Here is a 19901-nt window from a genome sequence, read left to right on the forward strand (position 1 = left end):
CTGGCTTGGGCTGGGGGTGGTGGCCACTCTGTCTGTCTCTGCGGTGGCTGTTTGACTGGCATCGTACGGTGTCCTATGGATCCAGAGCTGCTGGCTCCTCTTGGTTCGCTTGCCCATGAGATAACCTGCTGAGTGCGAGGTGTGTTTGCCTGCCTTTTTCTTTTTTTCTTTCTTCCTTTCTTTCTTTTTTGTTTTGTTTGTTTATGTGAGTCATTGTTAGGATGAATCAGCCCTGCTAAGGAAGTAAAACAAACGTTTATTCACGGTCTCCCCAGGGAGCTGGCAAAATCCTAATCTGCTTTAGCAGCAGGCTAACCTAACGTAACAACAGAACAACGTAACCTTCCAAGTTTCCACTGACCTGCCTTTTACTTCATTTTCGCCACCCGAAATACATGGGGAGATTTATTTTAACAATTTTTTACTATGAGGGTGCTGAGGCACTGGAACAGGTTGCCCAGAGAAGCTGTGGCTGCCCCATCCCTGGAGGGGTTCAAGGCCAGGCTGGATGGGGCTTTGAGCAACCTGCTCTGGTGGGAGGTGTCCCTGCCCAGGGCAGGGGGGGTGGAACTCGATGATCTTTAAGGTCCCTTCCAACTCGAACCATTCTATGGTTCTATGATCTATTTCTCTTGCGCTGAGGAACACGGCAGTACCTGGACGGGAGGGTGACAGTAACCTCTTTACGGGAACCCCGAGCTGCTCAGCAGAATATTCATTGCAGGAATAAAAATCTCTTGCAAGACTGATGTACTGCTAAAGGTCCAGAGCTGTAAAACATGCTGCACTTTACTGGAGAGCTCATGGCTCTCCCAGGGCTAAGCTAGATATTCTCTTGGCAACAGCAAAGTTCCTGGGCTCTCATTAGACATCTTCATTCCTTTTCAGTGGCCCATAAGCAGGTGCCCTGACTGGATTTACTGGAAAAGAGGTGAGACAGCAGCGCATCTATGGGTGGGTAGAAAAGGGAGTAAACTCACCGGATCAGTTATAACCGGATGAGGGGGGAAAATACTGTCTAAATAGGGATCAGATAAAGCTGTGTCTATACATTTACGTCAGCTGCGGCACCAAGTCCTTCCTGCCAAACATATCAGGCCAAATCAGCAAACGTTTTGTCCACGTAAGGCTTACTGGCTTGAGAAGCAGTTTTTCATTTAACCTTGATGTATTGCCTCTTTGTGTGCCAATGCAATGCCTGAACCCCATGATCAGGCTCTGCTTTGACCTAACAGCTGGGGAAGGTGACAAAGTGCGTGCCCAGGTGAGGTGGGTCAGAGCCTGCCTTTGGATATCATCACTGTGGTTCCCCTGGGGCCTCCACATTTATCACCTTGGGCCCTTGGGAGATTATACTCTTTGTGAAAGAAAGCAAATGTGGTTTATACACCTGTTGGTGCTGGTGCTGCTGTGCAGCGTAGGCGAACCTCTCCTGGGTTTTCCCCTTCCCACTGTAAAACAGGAGACTGCTTTCCTCTGACGCTGGTGCCTTTATATCCTTATTTACCAATGGCATTAGCTGTGGGAGAGGCAATTCTTGAGTACTCTGCTTAATGTTTTGGTCTGAGATTTAAATCTAGGTTTTAATTAGCGCTGAAGTCTCACTGTAAAACCCAGCAGAAGGCAATGAATTCCTTATGAAATTGCATAGGTGTAGAGCAGTCCGTGCTCATGGGTACTGCCGGTGGAGGTTATGTCCTGCATATAGAAAAAAGGGAGAGTCTCACAGCTGTTTTTCCTGTTATTTGTAAAAGCGAGCCAACATCCACTACCTATGGGTAGTTAGATATGGCAGAGATTGCTAGTTTAATTTACTGTGTGATGTTTTGGTCTGTACCGTGGTGTATCCATTCCTGGCTGCAGAGGAGCAAGAGACTCCTTCTGCCCCTTTTGTTTCCTTTTCCCTTTAATGCTGAGCCTCCAAAATGACAAAGTGTAGAGTGCTAAGCCAGTGATAGGTGTATGGAGAGTTATACCAGAAACAGTAGTAGCATCTTGCATGCCATCAAAGAGTGACCATTACTACAGCAACAACTAAAACTTCTCTAGGCTGATGCTGGCAACTAACTAACAGAGAAAGTGAGATAGCTTTTTCTTTTTGGTTTTTTTTTTTTGAGTTTTATAACTGCACAGTTATTAACAGATGCCTTATCATCGAGAGTACTTATCCTTTAGAACAGCATGGTCACAATATCAACAGCAATGGTATTATACACAAGAACATGAATGTATTCTAGTTGGTTCAGCTAGCAGAGTAGCTTATTCGATTTCTACACCATCTTTTTGGATGAGACATTCCATGGGGTTGTCTTATTTGATTGTTCAGCTTTCATAAGTAGTGAAATTGCTGACTTGCATTTAAAATATGTAATAGTTGTATCAAAACAAGGCAATCTGTCTTGGTGTATCTTTCCTGGAGAGGAGCATATCCCTTTCTGTGTGACTGCAGAATTTCAGAGGAGGCTGTAGGTTCTTCTTAGCCAGCGAGTGCTCAGATTTCTGTTCCCCTTCCCTACAGGGCAGCTGCTTTACGTGTGTGCTCATGTGTTTGCTGATGTTCTGGAAGCAGATCACTTACAGTGTAGTTTATACTTTGCTATTTGGCTGTGAGTGTGTTGGAATTTTGAATATACAGTGACAGTGATACTTTATTTAAGAAAAGAATATCCTTAACTAACAACCCATAAGGGTTTTCAATCATTTAAATTGCAGTACAGCCTATATCCATGAACTGTAGACTAAGAGGATTTATATAAGATTATAATGGCTCCAGAGGAGCTGTGAAGTGAATAATCTGCATGTTACAAGTTGCACTGCTGTGGTCTATTATGTCAATCCTCATTCATTTGTAACACTTGTTGTTGAGCAAGTACTGTTATTTGCATCTTCACCTTGTCATTATGTTTTGTTCATTGCAAAAAAAATGGACTATATAATAACAGTATTTAATTTTCTGAAGTATGATGGAATGAAATGTCCCTTAGAAGAGTAGTTTTGATATCATCAGTTGAAAAGATCTAACAGCAATGGAGAGACCTCTCCATAGATCATGAGAACTGATAGAGAATAGGAGCACTCTAGTATGACAAGAGGTTTAATTTCTGTGTGTGGTTATTTTAGATAAAAGAAGAATTAGATTTATCCTACAGTGACGGGCGCTTCTATATTTCCATATCTGTTTATTACGGAAAAAAAAAAAAACAGCTGCTAAGCAAAACCAGATAAAAGTAAAGATTTATCCACAAAGACCATAGAAGACCATGAAATTCCTTTTCCTTGGGCAAAACTTCATTAGAGGATGAGTTATTTGTGAATCTAAGGAAAAAATATTTCTGTAGGTGTGAAAAATAAGTAGAATCACTTTAGGATTCTTGCTTGGTGCTTGTGAAGGCCATGAGGAGAGTCTTTTTCTCGGTTTCAGGCTATCCCAGACACAAGTAGGTCCCATCTGTAGACCACCTGGGCATGGTGTTGACCCTTGGCAAAATCAGGGTGCTGTCCTAGAGGAACTACCCTGGAGCGTAGTGAATCACATATTTTCTCTGCTCCTAAGAAAATAACTTCCCCCACAGTGGCCTGAATCCTGTCATCTGCTTTGTGCTTATTTTGGTTACTGAAACAAGCCTTGCAAGCACTTTTGCTTAAACTAGCGCATAAATTTGTCCTGTTCCACAGAGCTGGTGTTTTTTCTAGGCTTACTTTGGGGTGCAGATGTCAGGGAGGCTGGTACTGGACAGTGTGCTATCAAGTGCCAGGCTGTAGGTCTTTTTGATGGCACCAGTACGTGGGTTTTAATACGTTCATTCTAACAGAATAAGAGACAGTGCAGTAAGTTCTGTATAAACCATCGTTTCATTATCACTCTCATTTTAAGACTTAAGCATGAAAGAATGGCACATCATTGACAGAACATGGAACACTGTGCAACTGGAAAGAGAGTCAGCCATAAAATCCTAAGTCTCATTGACCATGCTGTCCAAGATCATTGAAAAAGATTAAGAATTCTGGCTATTTCACGTCACTATCCAAACTGGAAGGAATTTGATTTGCAGCAGGGCTTCAGTACTAACTCTTTAAGGGTTATGTTTAAGATTTCTCAGCTTGGACACAGAAAAAAGAAAATCCAGCCTTACTGGCGAGTTGGAATTTTTTTTTATATTTCTCTTCACGACATCACTTCATCACTTCTTAAAAAAAAAAAGAAAAAGAGGATATGCTCTTGTCCTATGCATATGATAGTAGTTCAAGTATTATGGAATTTTAGCAAGAGAAGATTTCAGCTTGCTGATATTTCCTTTCTCAAAGCACTGAAAGTTCTAAAATAGAAAAAAGATGATATTCCCATTTGAACTCTATTCAAGCACCTCCAGTTACTGCGCACCACAAAGGCGTATTTCAGCTCACACTTGGAGTTTTCTGGATTTCTCTCTTGTGTCATAACTTAGTCATTTCTTGCAGAGTTATTTCAATGTGCTACATGGACTGTCCCACATCTGTAGCCAGTCTGCTAGACTGTCCTTACCAAGAGCCTCATTTCCTTGCTTTTTGCAGAGAAAACTATTTATCTGCCGGACAGCCCCCTTCATGGCAGGGCAGTATTGTTAAGATATCTCCTTTTAATTTTGTTTAAACCCTTTTATATCTTTCAAAATGCTAATGCTTCAAGGCACCCGCAGTCACCATTTTTTTTCATCTTGAATTCCTTCAGAAGAAGAGCCTTTCTTGGTAAATGATATTTCGGTTTCCATGGTGCTCCTTATTACAAGTAGCTGCTCTTTTCATCGCCGAATGGTGCAATTTTCATTCATGCCGAAATATCAATGGTAACATACAGCAGCAAATTGTTCCTTTATGATCCTTGGCATTGTGGAAACTCTCCTGCTCAAAATTAAATGTCAAGGAATTTAACGAGTATGAAAAATCTGACTCCTTTTATGCACACGCACACGGAGGCACCCGCTCCTCCCTCCATCCCTCTATGCACCTAAGCATTTGTCTTCCCTTGTTACCGTAAGGAGGCATTAAACAGAAAATAGAAATATGCACAGATTGAGTCAGGGTTTCGCCTCCACCCCAGCCCTGCTGCCTGCAAACGCTCAGGTTCCTGCCGTGGTACGGGAAGGGTGCTGGCACAGGCAGCATGGCTTTTAGTGGGATTCCTTCTGTAGCCACCATGATCTCTTTCCCTGGCCGTGATGTTATTGTTATGTCGTAGCCACTGTCTGCTGGCTTGGGATTCCCAGCTATGAGGCCTGATCTGCTCATTTCCCACCTCAAGCTCCCTTGTTTATCCTGTTAAATATTCCCCCCAACTACTGCGGGTGCTCTGCCGACTGCTCTCTGTGCGTCATGGGCGAGTGGTGGTGCAGGATGGCAGCTCCACCAGCTTGTAAGTCTGCAGGGAACTTCAGGAGACTCTGTCTCCTACAAACCAAAAGGTGACTCTGCCTGGGGAAAGTGGACCCTGTTCATAAATCAGGTGTTCAGAGGATTAATAATTTCAAATTCCCAGGAGAGCCTCCTGTAATAAATAGAACTACTTTCAATACACAATTATGTCACAGCCGCCGCCATGTGTTTATTTTAAGTCTGGAGGTGAGGTACGTGTCTGTGCAGAGCAGTTAAGAGAAAGTTTGACCTGCAATCCTGTGCTAGATAAGGCAGCTTGGAGGAAGAGATCTGAATCTCAGCTCTGCCCCGCTCCCCTTTGGTTCCACACACGGGCTTGGTGCAGGCAGGTGTTTTGTTTTTACAACCCCGTGTCGGGTTTGTGGTTATAGCTTCCTTGCCTCCAAGCAAGCACCGTGATTTACTGCTGCTTCTCACCATAATCTACGCTGCTGGCAGCGCTGTAGGCACTTCCAGCAAATAGGGCTCAGAAGAAAATGAAATGCTGGAGCTTGTGAAAGAGCGGAGGTGCTCCCTTCATCTCCCGGTTGAGAGGGAGCTAGGCAATAAAAGTCAAATCTGAGGTTTTGCATCTCTGGTGGAAAAGGTCACCAACTTCCTAGAGTACATGAAAGTTTCCCACAAATGAAATAAAGGGAGGATGTCAAACCACTGATGTTGGGTAGAAGCATGGGATTCATTCATCAGGCTGAGGAAGGACAATATCTGAATCCTCTGAATTTAGACTATGCTGCTTTTTAAAAGGCAAGTTTATTTGAAAGAAGGTGGTAGAGACTGTTTTAATTACAGGTCCAACCAAAGCCACACCTTAATCACAATGCTCTAGATGAATGAGGGTCTACCTCCAAGCATTTTCAATGTCATTTTAGGTTCTGAAATGCTAAATGTAGGTCCTTTCCTAGAGATCCTGCTCAGCTGCTGCCCACATTTCCAGGCACCTGACTTTTCTCCGGGTAAGCCTCCCAGGTCCTCTGAGGACAAGCACGCCTGAGTTTCCAGGGCAAGCCTCTGCTCCCTGCAGGGGTGGCTCAGCCTGATTATTACAACAGAAAGAAAAGCCAGCTTAGGTTCTTGGGACCTTTGGATCCTTGGGAGGGGTGTGACTTGGGGGTCAAGTTATAGTGGAAAGCAAAAGCCAGGTCTGATTATTCATACATCTCTTGGAAACATTCATAAACTTTGTACAGTGAGTTTGCAAAATGAGGTGAAGATATGGGGTACTGGCACTTGATGGACATATGGAAATGGTTTATCAAAGAGTTGACTGAGAAGTCACAGGGGGTGATTTCTGTCTTATGTTCCAAGCCTGTCTTCCATTTCTTTTTTTTTTTTTTTTAAGGGATATTTTTAAAAATTAAGCCCACATTTTACTTGCATTTCGTATTATTTCAGCAGCTCTGTGTGCTGCCTCTTGTGCTCACATTCTGGCTCCTAACAGAGCTTGCGCTTGCTGTGCGAGAAACACGCATGGCTAAGCATGACTAATATTTAGTGTTGTAACCTCGAAAGTCCCTTGTGGATTTTGCTGTCATCTTTAATATCTGCTGTCTGGGCTTAGTTTTCTTTGGGAATGCCAGGAATGCGAAAAGATTCAGGATCCTGCTTGAACGTGAGGGGTCTCTCTGGCTGGTACTCCGAGTTTCAGAGGAATCCATTCCACTTTTCAAAGAAAGATGTTTCATAAAAGGCATTGGCTTGACAAGTTTGGCCTTGGGCTGCGTTGTAAAGGAATACAGCACTCTGGTGAGATCTGTCTGGCTTGCCAACCTGAGTTGGTACACGATGTGACCGCAGACAGGTTCAAACCTCTATTGAAAAATAAATCGCCTTGCAAGCAGAATAGTTGTCCTTGGGTCTCCCCAGGGCTGTTGGCAGATCGGCTTCTGCTTGGGACTTCAGCTGGGAGGGTTTGCCTGGCAGGAGATATGGTGGAGAACAGTGTTACCCTGTGCAATTTGTACCTTTCTAGGTCTCAAGTTTCAGCCAAGAAAGTATTTACGCTAATTCGCTTTTTAGGAAAGCCTCTTGGAAAGGGTATTGAAAACATTCGAGAAGTTAAGAAAATCTACTGCCCTTCCCAGCATACTTGTAGGGCCGTTTGACCCTTTAAAGTCAGTTGGTCACAGAAAACCCCTTTTTATGAACTGTAAGCAATTATAATCCGAACCAGTAAAGTCAAACGCCAGGAAGAAAGCAAGCAATTAGGTGCAGCAGAATCCCCTCTCCCTCTCCCAAAGCAAGAAGGTTTTTAAACGCAGACTGTGGCCTGATTCTTCCCTCATTTATCCCAGTGTCGTGCTGCTGTGTCGGTGCAGGTGGCAGAGCCAAAAGAACCAACCCCACAAAAGGGAGAAGGGAGCTCTTTAACACTCACTCCCGCAGGAACATCCGTGCAGCGTGTGGTGGCGTAAAAGAGAGCGCCGCTTAATAACTATTTTTTCTTTCATTTCTCCCCTGGAAAATCACAATCAAAAGAAGATGAAGAGAAGCCGTGTAATTTAATAGTGACTGAGCTGCAAGCCCACAAACAGCAGCTCCGGTCTGGAACATAAGGCTGGAACATATTGGGAGGCAGTGAAGGGGGAGCAGCAGCGATCTGCTGATGAGAACCTTTGCTGCAATAAACAAAATAATAACAGCTCGTTGCTAAACTCAGTCGTTGCCAAGATCCGCATTAGCATTTACAAATAACGTGGATTTGAGAGGTGCTGTGATGATTCCCATCCCTTTCGCCTCTCTATTCCTGGCTTTGATTCTGTCCTGGGAGGTGGCCTCCTTTTAAGTTTTACATCCTCCTTTTCTCCGAACAGATGGGTGTGATTGTAATTTTTTTCACACATTGACATGGTGAGAACCATTTGATCCCTTCAGTGTAATGGGCTGTCTTGTAGGCTGCTCTTTGCTTGAAAAACATGCATCAGAGATAAGTAAGTTTATATCAAAGCATATTGCTTTCTTGCCTAGGGTTTGGGATTGCCCCAGCTCACGGAATGGCTACCTGGGAATGGCGAGAGAGCACTTACTAAGCCAAGCGTATACATCTTCTGGTCTGGCACTGAAGTCCTGGGAATATTAAATTACCAGGGCTCTCTTGCTGCTTTCCATATTGTATTTGGTTATTTTTTCCAGTGTCAGGTTGTTTGGATAAATTTTCACTTCTGACTTCCTCTGCCAAGCTTTGGCCCTATGGACAGTGCAATGGATGATTAGATTTTTTTAAGAGTGCCAAAATCTGGAAACAGATCATTTGGAAAATTGCTTAACAGATTGTAAATGGTGAATAAATTATTGCACAAGGGATCTTTTGAAAAGGATCTTGAAGCTCCTGTGGCACTAAATTTTCAACTCAAGAAATACAGCATATACAGGGTTGGTCATGCTCATGAAAACCAAGCAAATCCTTGCCTGGAAACCATGTGAAGGAAATTCAGACTTTTCCTCTCTCCTTTTTTCCTGGTTTGTTTTTTTATTTTTTAATATATAATTTAAATGTAACAGTATCTTTCACCATTTCCGTAGCACAATAAAGATGTCACTTATTTAATCTAATTTTACCAGTAATTAATTGACCTGTTTAGACTTTCTTATTTGTGTTTCCCAACTGGGTCCTGTTGGCACAGCTTTTTCCAGGACAATTGCCTCAGACTGAGCATGTGTAAGACCTGGATTTGCAAGGGATGCAAAGAAATGATTTTGGCACGGCCTTTAAACAACAAAGGATGTGATCACAATGTGTTTCGTACTCGTGAACTCAGCTGACCCAGTGGGGGTGTGTTTGACTGTGTGCTCGTCGTTTCATAGAAAGAACAGCCTGCAATGGGCACAGCTCTTAGTGCTCACTGTTTGTTGTTATAAAAGTTGTCATTAAGCTGGGATATGAGCTGTAGACTTCTGGGACTGTTCCTTGGCTGATTTATTGACATTGTTCTTCTTAGCCCCAGGTTCTTTCTCTGGCTTTCTTTTTCTTTTTCTCTTTTTTACTCTTTCCCCCACTCCTCTTACTCGGTCTGCTCTGTGGTTTTTCTTCTCTCAAAAATATTTGTAGGAGGCAGTGCAATACCAGAGCACAGATTATCAGAAGATCTATGATTCTGCAACACTGAAGGTCAAATCCAAAACCCAGAGGATATCCTGATTAACTGAACCCTGTGCCCTGGCTCCCAGGGCCCTTTACAGGCCCAAGAAGGAGGAAATTTGCTTCCAAGATGTTTACAGCATAGCTTGGCAGTGCATTTCAGTCTGGTACAGCCACAGGGTGGACTAGCTGTATTTCTGATGCTGAATTTCTCTGTGATGGTAGATTCCTCAGTGACTTTCTTTCTGGGAAGCGCACAGTAGATGCACTCTTCATTTAAGCTGTTGTGATTTTTCATTACAATTGCTTTTATATAGGGCAGAATGGGAAGATTTGGCTTTGAATAGTAGTTAGGGATGGGTAAATCTTAAACCGTTTCATCAACATTCAGACGCTTAGAAGCTGCTCTAATTGTCTCTCCTCTGATTTTATAAAGACTTTTAATTATATTGTCAGTATTTTCCTGATTCAGATTTTCTCAGATTTTTTTTTTTTCCCTTTTGATACTGTTTTTCTTCAAAGTTCTGGGAGAAGAGATGAATATTGCAAAAGACTTTGCTGGCAACAACTTCCCATTCTACCCAAAGAGCAGCCTGCTTGAGTATAGTCTTGACAGTAACACACAAGACACTTGCCAGTCATTGTATAGGTTTGGGGCTAATGTCAGCACCTGAAGGTCTACTCAGAAAAACAGCTGATTTGAAAATAGTTTTTCTTGGTTTTGAAATCTTTTGAGATTTCACTCTGAGACGAATGACAAAGGAAATGCACTGCCCTACAGTAACCAGTAGCCATTTCAATGCAAGTTCAAGTTCCTGGGCCTGCTTTAAGTAAGTAAAATATCGCCTCTGAGCACACACACTGCTATGGTTTCTAAGTTATTGGCCATCCTGAGGTCTTTACTGGTTGGAGAAGATTTCTGTCTTGATTCTAAGATTTTTTTCTGAAGAAACATTATACCAAAATGGTCAAGTTTCCTGTCAAAAGTTTTAGCTTCAATGAATCAAAATCTTAAAGTGAAAAATACCTTTTTCTTGAATTTTCTACCTCCCTTTAGTCCAAATCTTTCAGCTAGCTGCGTGGCAGTTATGAATATTCATTTTCAGAAACATAGCTTATCGGTGTGCTCAAACACTGTGTTGTGTTTGATTCATAGGATACAGAAGTGAAAAGGTGAAACCTGCGTCAATAGAGGCAACTTAACAGAGAATAGAACTTAGGTATCATTTTTACTGATTTGGAAAGAGGATTTGGAAGTCTAGGAGAATATCTGAAATACAAGAATATGGTACAGTGATCCTCCTAGGAAAGGAGGTAATCTTTAATGTTAATGCCATTACATTTTTCATTCCAGTGCAGTGACGGTGGCTCATAGCAGAGAGTTTGATAATGGAATAACGTTGCAAATTGGGAACTGCCTCTTAAATTGGATGGATAGAAAAGACATGATTAAAACTTTCACTCAGTGGTTTTACATATGGTACGTACCTGGCTGTCTGTGCTTTCAGATGATTCAAGGACCAACTGTAAATCTGAAGTGAGGTGTCAGTGAGAAATGAACCATACCATATTGCTCATCCCTGAAATCTTGGAACTGGCCTTTCATTTTTGTCTAAATCTGTCACTGAAAGCAGTGGCTAATAAGCAGTGCTCGGAGGGGGCTGTGTGTGAACGTACAGCAACCCTCTGAAGACCTGCTCCTGCCAGGAGACAAAAGGAGGTGCAACCTGAGCGCTCGCTTCGCTCAGAAGATGAAGGCTCAGGAGCTTAGAACTCACAGCATCCCTTGTGCTGCTCCAGGTGTGAGTTATGAACTGCAGGCTTATTAATGAATAGTGCTTCCTGACTAGTTCTGGCTTGGTTTTGGGGTTTTACTCTTCTGATGAGGTTTTGTTTTGTGGTGGGTTTTTTTGGTGGTGGTATTAACTATCCAAGGGGGTTAGTGCTCTTCAGCATAACAAGGCAGGACCCACAGTGCTAAGAAAATGGTTGTGTTTGGAAGTGTGATACTTTTTTTTCCCCTTATTTTGGAACTGCCACTTTGGTTTAGAGGAAATTAGACTGGGATTTAAATTAGAGTTAAACAAAGCAAGCAGGTGTTCGGTAAGAGTTAGAATGGACAAAGAGAGTTTGTTAAGTTTAACAATGTGGTTTCAGTCATTCAAATGGTATTTGTGAAAATAGTACAAATTTGCTATCTTTGGCTGGAAACGTTTTTTTAAGGTAGGAGTAATTGCTGATTTATCCAATAGCTTGGTGGTTGAAGCATTCATCTCTGATGCAGAAGGCGTAATTAACATTTCATTTCTGAGGGGCTTTGAAACCACATGTCCCTATTTACCCTGAATCAGATGTGAAGTGGATTGAATTCAATTTACACCCAGGTCAGGGATGAAGCTTAACCAAACCGGTTGCAAAATATCTGGCAATTGACCTACAAAAAGATAATTTTTTTGCACAGATATACTATCAACGTACAGTTCTGCAGTATTTTTTGAGTCAGTAACGTTGTGGTTTTTCCAGCAATACAGCAGCACTTGTATTCTGGGCTGTTTGCTCTGGTCCTTGCTGTTGCCTCCTCCATCCACAAGCACACCCTCCAAGCTGACTGACTCCCCTCCTTCCAGCTTCTTCACCTGAGACTGTGTGTGAGGTAGCAGTGGGTTAAGGGCAATATAATCATGTCTACCCACATTTGGTGCTGTTATACGGCGTGATCTTCTTACCTACCTGTGTGCCTGGGTTAATGACAGTGTTTGACACCGTGGTTTCTAAGGTGGGCAAGAGGTGCAGCAGAGATACCATCCCGCTTTATTTATTTAGTCTCAGTTTAGAGGTTCCATTCAGCTCTATACAGATATAGCGATGTCAAGGATTTCTTTGAGAAATAAGGACCAGTAGTGAAGGGGATCCTTAAATTCTGACCCAGCTGTGTTGCTTTGAGGAAAAAAAAATAATCAGAAAATGATGAGTCTTTGTGTGGATTTTCAAAACACCTTTTCCTTTGAGGTAATTACAATAGTCCTTTAGGACTCTGTTTGTGGTCTCCTCTGGGACGTCACAATTCCTCATTCTTTCTCTCCTTTCTACTGCCTGATGGGGTCACCTTCACAACAAAGTTCTCTAAATGTGGCAATCTTTGCATCTCTTCCAAAGCAACCTTAGTGCAGGCAGCTGGAGGGATCTGGCCATGAAACAGGAGCTCTCAGCTGTCCTCAGAGGGAGCACCTGTACTGCATCTTTCCAGCTGCAACTCCCAGCCTTGGAATTAAAGGAACCAACATTGGTTCAGACCTGAGTCTCTTATTGGTGGGATGCAGATATCAATGCTATCAAGAAATGATATGGGGTGGAAAGAGACTAGAGCAACACTTGAAGCATCTGATATTTGTTTCTAACTTGAACATTTGCCTGCAGTGTCACTTCAGACAAATTCACTGTACCTCTGTGTCTCTTCTTTAAAATAGAAATAATTCTGCTTTTCTGCTTTCCTCACTGGGAGGGCATATTATGTCGCAGTTCAGCGTTATTGTTTATTTGTGTGTAATTTTCTAACCTGTACTATTTGTACTGTACCTATTTCTGTGTGATATTGTGCCCTCATGTATCCCTGCATAGTGAGCAAGGTAATTGGGATGTGGTAAGGGGTGCATGGGAAGAATCACCCAGAGGAGGAGAGGGCAGAATTTCACATGCTAGGCTTTTTGGCATCCAGGGGAAGATGCTGAACCACCTCCAGGTGGGCAGCCACTGAGGGCCAGTAGGTATGTTGGAGGTGCCACTGTGATTGCTCTCCTGATGGAGAGCTGAATCACCTGCATCTGTTATCTGCCTTGTTGCTGGTTCAACCTGCCTTCCTGTTGGGCTCAGCTTGAAAGTCAAAATGGGTAGGCAGCTCAAATGGGCCATCGTTCTTGCATGGGAAGCATGGGGATCACAACCTGTTGGCATCCCCAAAGGACTCCTCCCTCAAGTGATTTCTCACTTCATTATAAACCTATTTGCTTTGTGTAGATGGTTTTGTTTAGGTGTGTTATTTTTTACTAGTAGTTTCTAATTATGGTATTTTGGGATCACCAAATGTGCGTTCACCATCATTAGTGGCTGCTTCTCATGTTATTTGTTTCATGTTCAGGGAATAGCAACCAGATTGCAAAATAATGAGCTACCTTGTGTATTTCAGAAACATACCCCTCGCAATATGCATTTCAATGATTATCGTCACAGTTGGCTATGTGTTAACAAACGTGGCTTATTTCACTACAATCAGTGCTGGGGAATTGCTGCTTTCAAAAGCTGTAGCAGTGGTAAGTTACAGAAGAAAAATACAAAGTTGTATCCCTGCTGCAGTTGTGTTTGTTGATATATTATTCTTTCCAGGGAAAAAAATCGGGGGCACACATCCAATCAGGCTTTTCTATAGCTCCTCTTTTACACCACATATTAGCATCCTGGTTAACTTAGTCTGATTTTTGAGTGATGAGTGGGATTGCACTTAAGGCCATCAATAGCATTCATAACGTAATGTTAGACCATATTTATCGACCTGATATAACAAAGTCAATAGGACTTAAATTTTATAGACAAGTATATGCTTGAAAAATTCTTTGCTAAATTGTAAGCCAAACTCCTGGGAAGCAGGAAACACGTATATTTGTGGAAGTGGGAGCTCTGAACTATTTTTTGTAGGAAGAACAGTAATGCTATCTCTACACAGCGTGTGTCCTGACTACTTAGGAAGGGGGCTGCTGTGAAAACTGGGGTTCATTTGGGAAGGAGTTGCAAAGCAACCTTGTTTGGAAATACTGCTTTGATTGTTCTTGCTGAATTTTGGTGACGACACTGATTTTTATATTTATGATATCTTGAGTTGCAACGAGAAAAAAAAAATCTTTTTACTTTTCAGTAGTGACACTGCCTGTGGCTATTTCAATTGATGTGGCATTTAAAAAATGATGAAATTCTGTAGTTCATGGGAGATCTAGAAACAAAACATTTTGTAAACTTGAAGAAAGTTGTGCGTGTCTCCTGTGATGCCCAAAACTCCAAGTAAGGCTCTTCTGGTAACCTAGAACAATAAAGTATGAACGGATGAACTATGCTACTAGGAAGCATCAGCTAAGTAAAATGAGGGCTGTAGAAAAAAAAAATTAGGTATGTAGATCAGACCTTGATCCATTCAGACTGAGTCTTCTTTTTGGGAGTCATATTGGTCTAAACTGACATAAATCAGAGCCTGATTTCCACCTCCAGAGCATTGCCTCAACCTGGCAATCTTCCAGGCACAGTCAGGAGTAAGGGTGGGAGACCTCATCTGCAGTAGCCTTGGTGTCACAAAATAAGAGGTAACAAAGGCACAGCTCAGCTTTCAGTGAGGGATGCAGAAAAGGGGTATAAATAAAACTTACTGTACTTACTAATAATTTGTTGATAGAGTGAAATTACTTTCCTTTTTTATGAAAAATCACTATATGTTTCTCTCTCCTCTAACAGACCTTTGCAGAACGACTAATGGGAAACTTTTCTTTAGCTGTACCAGTATTTGTTGCTCTCTCCTGCTTTGGATCTATGAATGGTGGCATTTTTGCAGTCTCCAGGTGAGCATTGCTAATATTATGGGGGGTGAAGGGGATGAGATATATACACTGAAAGTGAGGAAGCGAGGGGAAGGGAGAGTAGGATTCATTCCTTTAGCAGGAAATGAAAAATGACTATAATGTTTACCAGGTGTGGGGCTTTTTTCTCACTTTGTTCCCACTGAATTTAGTATCTTACTGTAAAAACCCTTTGAATGGTTTGGAAATGGATCCCTCTGAGTGTAGCACTTTAATTAACGGCTGCTTTGTTTCATGTGAAGGAGGGAAATTGGAGGGAAAATGTTAACTAATTCCAGACACCAATCCCAGTGTAAGGTAAGGAGGGGACACGTTCAGAAATGACTTTGATTTCTGCGTATGGGTTTCTCCTGCTAGTCTTTTCATTCAGAACACCTCAAACAAGCCTTAAGAAGTGCTGCTGTGCTCTGTGACTTTCATGAGCCGCTTTGCCTAGTCACAGTAATGAGCACATTTAAAGTCTGTCCACATTTATTTCCCACCAGGATGTTCTTCGTTGCATCCCGCGAGGGTCACCTTCCGGAAATTCTCTCCATGATTCATGTCCGCAAGCACACTCCTCTGCCAGCTGTCATTGTTTTGGTAAATCATACAAACAAATGTTCCTGCACAAGAATTCATATTACAGGCTTGCTCTGGAGGATTCGAACAGAATTTGGGCACTGCTTGAGTCTCATTTATTAACGTGTACGTGGGCTTTGGGCAGGGCAGAGGACAGTAAAGAGAGGAATGAGGTTTGGGAGTTGTTCTTATTCTATCATCTGCTTGCCATCTTGTCGGTAGCTCCTCACTGCCTATTGCTGCAGCCTGATTCACGTCTTATTGCCCTTTATTTCTAAGGACCTGCTAGTGATGAGCTAGTTCCCTTTCAGAGAAACAAATTCCATTTAAACAAACAAACAAAAAAGGGATTCATTTAACTGAAAGTGTAGCTAAACACCAGCATCTGGGGGCACCCTAAAGGCTCATTATACCACCTTATAGTGAAAAATGCAAACAATTATGCACTAAGATAATGGAAAGGGAACCCTCAGCAGTGCAGTGTAGCGGTGATTAAAAAATGAGAGAACGTGTGCCTGGGCAATAGTCTGTGAATTGTCTAAGGAAAAGCACCAGTATTATAGTGGAAATCCTATTACTGACTTCTAAAATAGCGGCAGAGCTAAATGTTGGCCATGTGTTTGCATTGCAGACTAATTTGTATAGTAAAATGTTAGGACAAAATGTCAAAATACCGACCTCAAACCCCAGCTTGCATAGTGCCAAGAAGATTTCCTCTTAACTTGCAGTCTTCATAACCATGGGTGTTCAGCCCCTCTTCTGGGACCAGTGACTCTAATGTATCTGGACAGACCCCTGTGTCTGTGGGGAGTTCTAGCCACAGCAGAGGACGTGTGTGCATCTGTGAGCATAAGCTAGTAAGAGCAGATGCTCGTGCTGGAATTTAAATCAGATTTTGCTATAGATGCCTATAAGCTCACTCCTGAAGTGCTAGCTGAAGTGTTGAATTTTATATGTGCACATACAACTGGAGGCATCCAAATTTTGAAAATTACACAATGGAATTATGATGAAAAGTTCTAATGGAATTTATTTTGCATAAGCATTTGCTTTGCATTTTATTTGTTTGGGCTGAAATAGTCATACCTTTTGGGTAAATTGCATTGACTGTTTTCTGTGGAATGAAATGCACAAAATGTATTAATATGTTAGTTTTCTCTGAAAGACATTTTCTGCTATTGTGTCTGGTCCTGTTACACCAGTGCATTGATTTCCTTTGAAAAACAGTCAGATTCTCATATGAAGATGGCTTTCCTTCAGAGATTGTAATTTTTTTTTTCTTACCTTATTGCAATTAGAGTAGTTGCAGGATATATTCTGCATCAATAGCCTGCATTTTAGCATTTTTCTGTTTTATTTCTCCTGCCAAGGTCTACACACTGTAAGAAAGGAGATTGTTCTTGTGGAGAAACTTAGAAAATCAGCATGTTTAGTGTTTGAGGCTTGTTAAAAAAAAACAACAACTTTTTAGGAATTAAGAAATCTCTTCATGTATGTATGCCCTGATATTTGATAGGACATAGAATCACAGAATGGTTTAAGTTGGAAGGCACCTTAAAAATAATCAAGTTCCAATACCCCTGCCATGGGTAGAGACACCTTCCACTAGACCAGGTTGCTCAAATCCTAGATTGAAAAAGCATAGATGTGTGTGTACAATCTCATTGTAGCCCTGTTTTATCATTATTTTTTTTCCTTGATAGCTTTCCTTCACTCTCCACGGCCCTTTCTTGCATTATCATGCTTATAACTGAGATTTTAAACTTTTAGGGGCTGAGTCTATATAGAAAAAATCTTGCCCAATATAATTCAGTGGTGAAATTTCCTTTGACCTTTACAGGGAAGGAGTTTGCTTAATATCTGTGTGTAAAGAATGAAGCACTTTGTAAGTCATTACAGGTTGGAAGCCAGTGACCCATATTTGAAGTATTGATCCTTCTGGTTCAAATCCATGCTGTCTTCACTGCTTTAAAAAAAAAAAATAAATAAAGAGAGAGACAGAGGCTGTGAGTCTTGATAACTAATACAAGTTAGTTTGGCTTGCATAAAGATTTAGCTCATTTAGCATCTGCAGTGGATCTCACCTGTTGCCTCATTATAAACCCAGAGAGGCTGTCACTGCCAGGATCTCCCCTCTTGCTGAACAAGAAGGGCTACAGTGAAGTTGACTCATTCCTTCATCCCTGGATGCAAGGACTATGTCATCGTGGGCATAGGGTGACTCACGCGGGACCACCTCGCAGAGTGGATTCAAGCTACAAATATTCTGCTTTTTTCCAGAGATTACCCTGAAATAGATCCCTGTGGCCCGCATTAATCACCTAACCCAACATGCAACACTCTACTTTATACATAAGCTTTTGCCTGCCTCACAGAATACTGGTGTGGCAGAACAGCTTTTTAATGACAAAATGTATTTTTTCTAGCGTTCTCTCTCCTTGTTGCTGTTCGGTAGCAACTGAATGACAGCTAAATGCTGCTCTCTGCTTAGAAGCGTTTGCATGTGTGATGTGTAGTGAGTCTACACCCTGCAAGCCTGAAAGGTGCACTGCAAACACCAAGCTGGTGGCAAATAGCTATGCCCTGCTGGTGTCCCATGTTGTGTAGCTACCCCTCACTGTGCCCTTTTTTTGCTGAGTTCCCCTTTTGCAGCCTTGGGGGACCACAAGACTTCTTCCTTCCATAAGACACGTGGAAACCTCTGCTTTCATACAATCAGATGTGACCAAAATTTAACTGCTCTTATTTGCATCCCTGATGAGCAACTAAAAGGGCACTGGGCTTATATATTTCTCAGGCTCCATGAAAATGGTGCCCAGGATGCTCAAGCATTTTGGTGACACAACGGGCTGTGTGCCTGTGTGTCTGTCTGGGTCACAGGAGACAGATATGTGTTGGTCAAGTGTGCTCTCAGGGGACAGCTAGGTATCAGTCCCACACCTGGCTGGCATGAGAAAGGCAGAACCAAAGTCTGTGGCCCTCAGGTGTCTCTGCAAAAGGCTGTGCTGCTTGTCCTGGTGGAAAAAAATTGACATCGCTGCTGTAAAATAATAGAGATCATTCCACTAAACCCCTCTTACGCTCTGAATTTCTTTTGCAGCATCCTCTCACAATGATAATGTTATTCAACGGGGATCTCTACAGCCTCCTGAATTTCCTCAGTTTTGCCAGGTGGCTTTTTATTGGACTAGTAGTTGCTGGGTTGATTTATCTCAGATATAAACGTCCTGATATGCCTCGTCCTTTCAAGGTAACCTCCGCTCTCTGCTGTTTTACATGAATCCTTCTCCTTCCTATCTATTGTGTAGTCAGACAGTAAAGGAGCATTTTCTGATGTAGAAAGCTCACCTCTTTTTTTCTTGAAGAACAGAGTTAATAGAAAATTGCTGTTCGCGCTGAAGGGTCTCCAAGTGTTTTCCTGCAAGCCCCTCAGTGCTCCTCCAGCTGTGTTCCCTTCTGAAAGATAATTCTTGCCTGTTCCCTGGTGCTTGGGGTGCAGTGACTGAAGCTGCTGCGCCAAAATGAAGGTGTTTGCTCATTTTTGCCCATCTGTCACATCGAGGCAGTGTGTGATGCAAGCTGTGTGAAAATACCTCTAGTCCTGTGTGGTCACATAGGGTTCAAACTGCAAAAATTGGGGTTACGTGTGCCAACCTGATTTTTCAGCCAGTCCTCTGTTTAATGTCTCCTCTCATAAAGGCCTGAATAATTTTGCAACCAGAATTCATGTCAAGCATAAACATTACTATTAAACATTTATTTTATTGCCTATCCAGTATTGCATATACCAGTTTTATGTGCAAATCAGTTGGTAGTGCTATCATTATGATATTTGAGACTTGCAATGGATTTGCAGATGCAGTTATTGTGAACCCAGAAAGAAAGTGTTAGCAGTTTGGCCCATCCACCAGTGGCTTGTTTGGCCTTGATTCTGCCATTATCCTTGGTTATTTTAAGTAATGTCTTACAAAGCAAGTTGTCCCATTGTGTATCCAGAAAGATTATGTCCATCATGAACAAAAGGGAGGAATCTATCCCTATTTATATATTGCCAAGAAGCCTATTTTGTGAAGAACTAAGAATGTGTGCTGTTGCATTCTTGTAGGTATATCTGTAAATAAGGTCAACAGCACTACCTGTTTTGGTTTGATTAAAAAAAAATGCTTTGACAGTGCACAAAAGAGGAACAGTAATGCTTCAAGGCATGAAAGGAAGAGAACAATCTCCAAGGAATTCTACAA

The 19901-nt window shown here is 42.0% G+C and overlaps 1 protein-coding gene across 1 annotated transcript in view; it reads left to right on the forward strand.

Moving 5' to 3' along the window:
• The window catches only part of SLC7A11 (solute carrier family 7 (anionic amino acid transporter light chain, xc- system), member 11), a 67090-nt gene that overhangs the window by 38532 nt on the left and 8657 nt on the right, over positions 1-19901 (forward strand). Inside the window, exons 8-11 of the mRNA XM_014949826.1 lie at positions 13668-13791; positions 14978-15081; positions 15585-15681; positions 18761-18910. Of these exons, the coding sequence (XP_014805312.1) occupies positions 13668-13791; positions 14978-15081; positions 15585-15681; positions 18761-18910 (475 nt within the window). The remainder of the gene's footprint in view (positions 1-13667; positions 13792-14977; positions 15082-15584; positions 15682-18760; positions 18911-19901) is intronic.

This window comes from Calidris pugnax, unplaced genomic scaffold (assembly GCF_001431845.1).
Source record: "Calidris pugnax isolate Ruff unplaced genomic scaffold, ASM143184v1 scaffold42, whole genome shotgun sequence".
In the NCBI taxonomy this organism is placed as follows: Eukaryota; Metazoa; Chordata; class Aves; order Charadriiformes; family Scolopacidae; genus Calidris; species Calidris pugnax.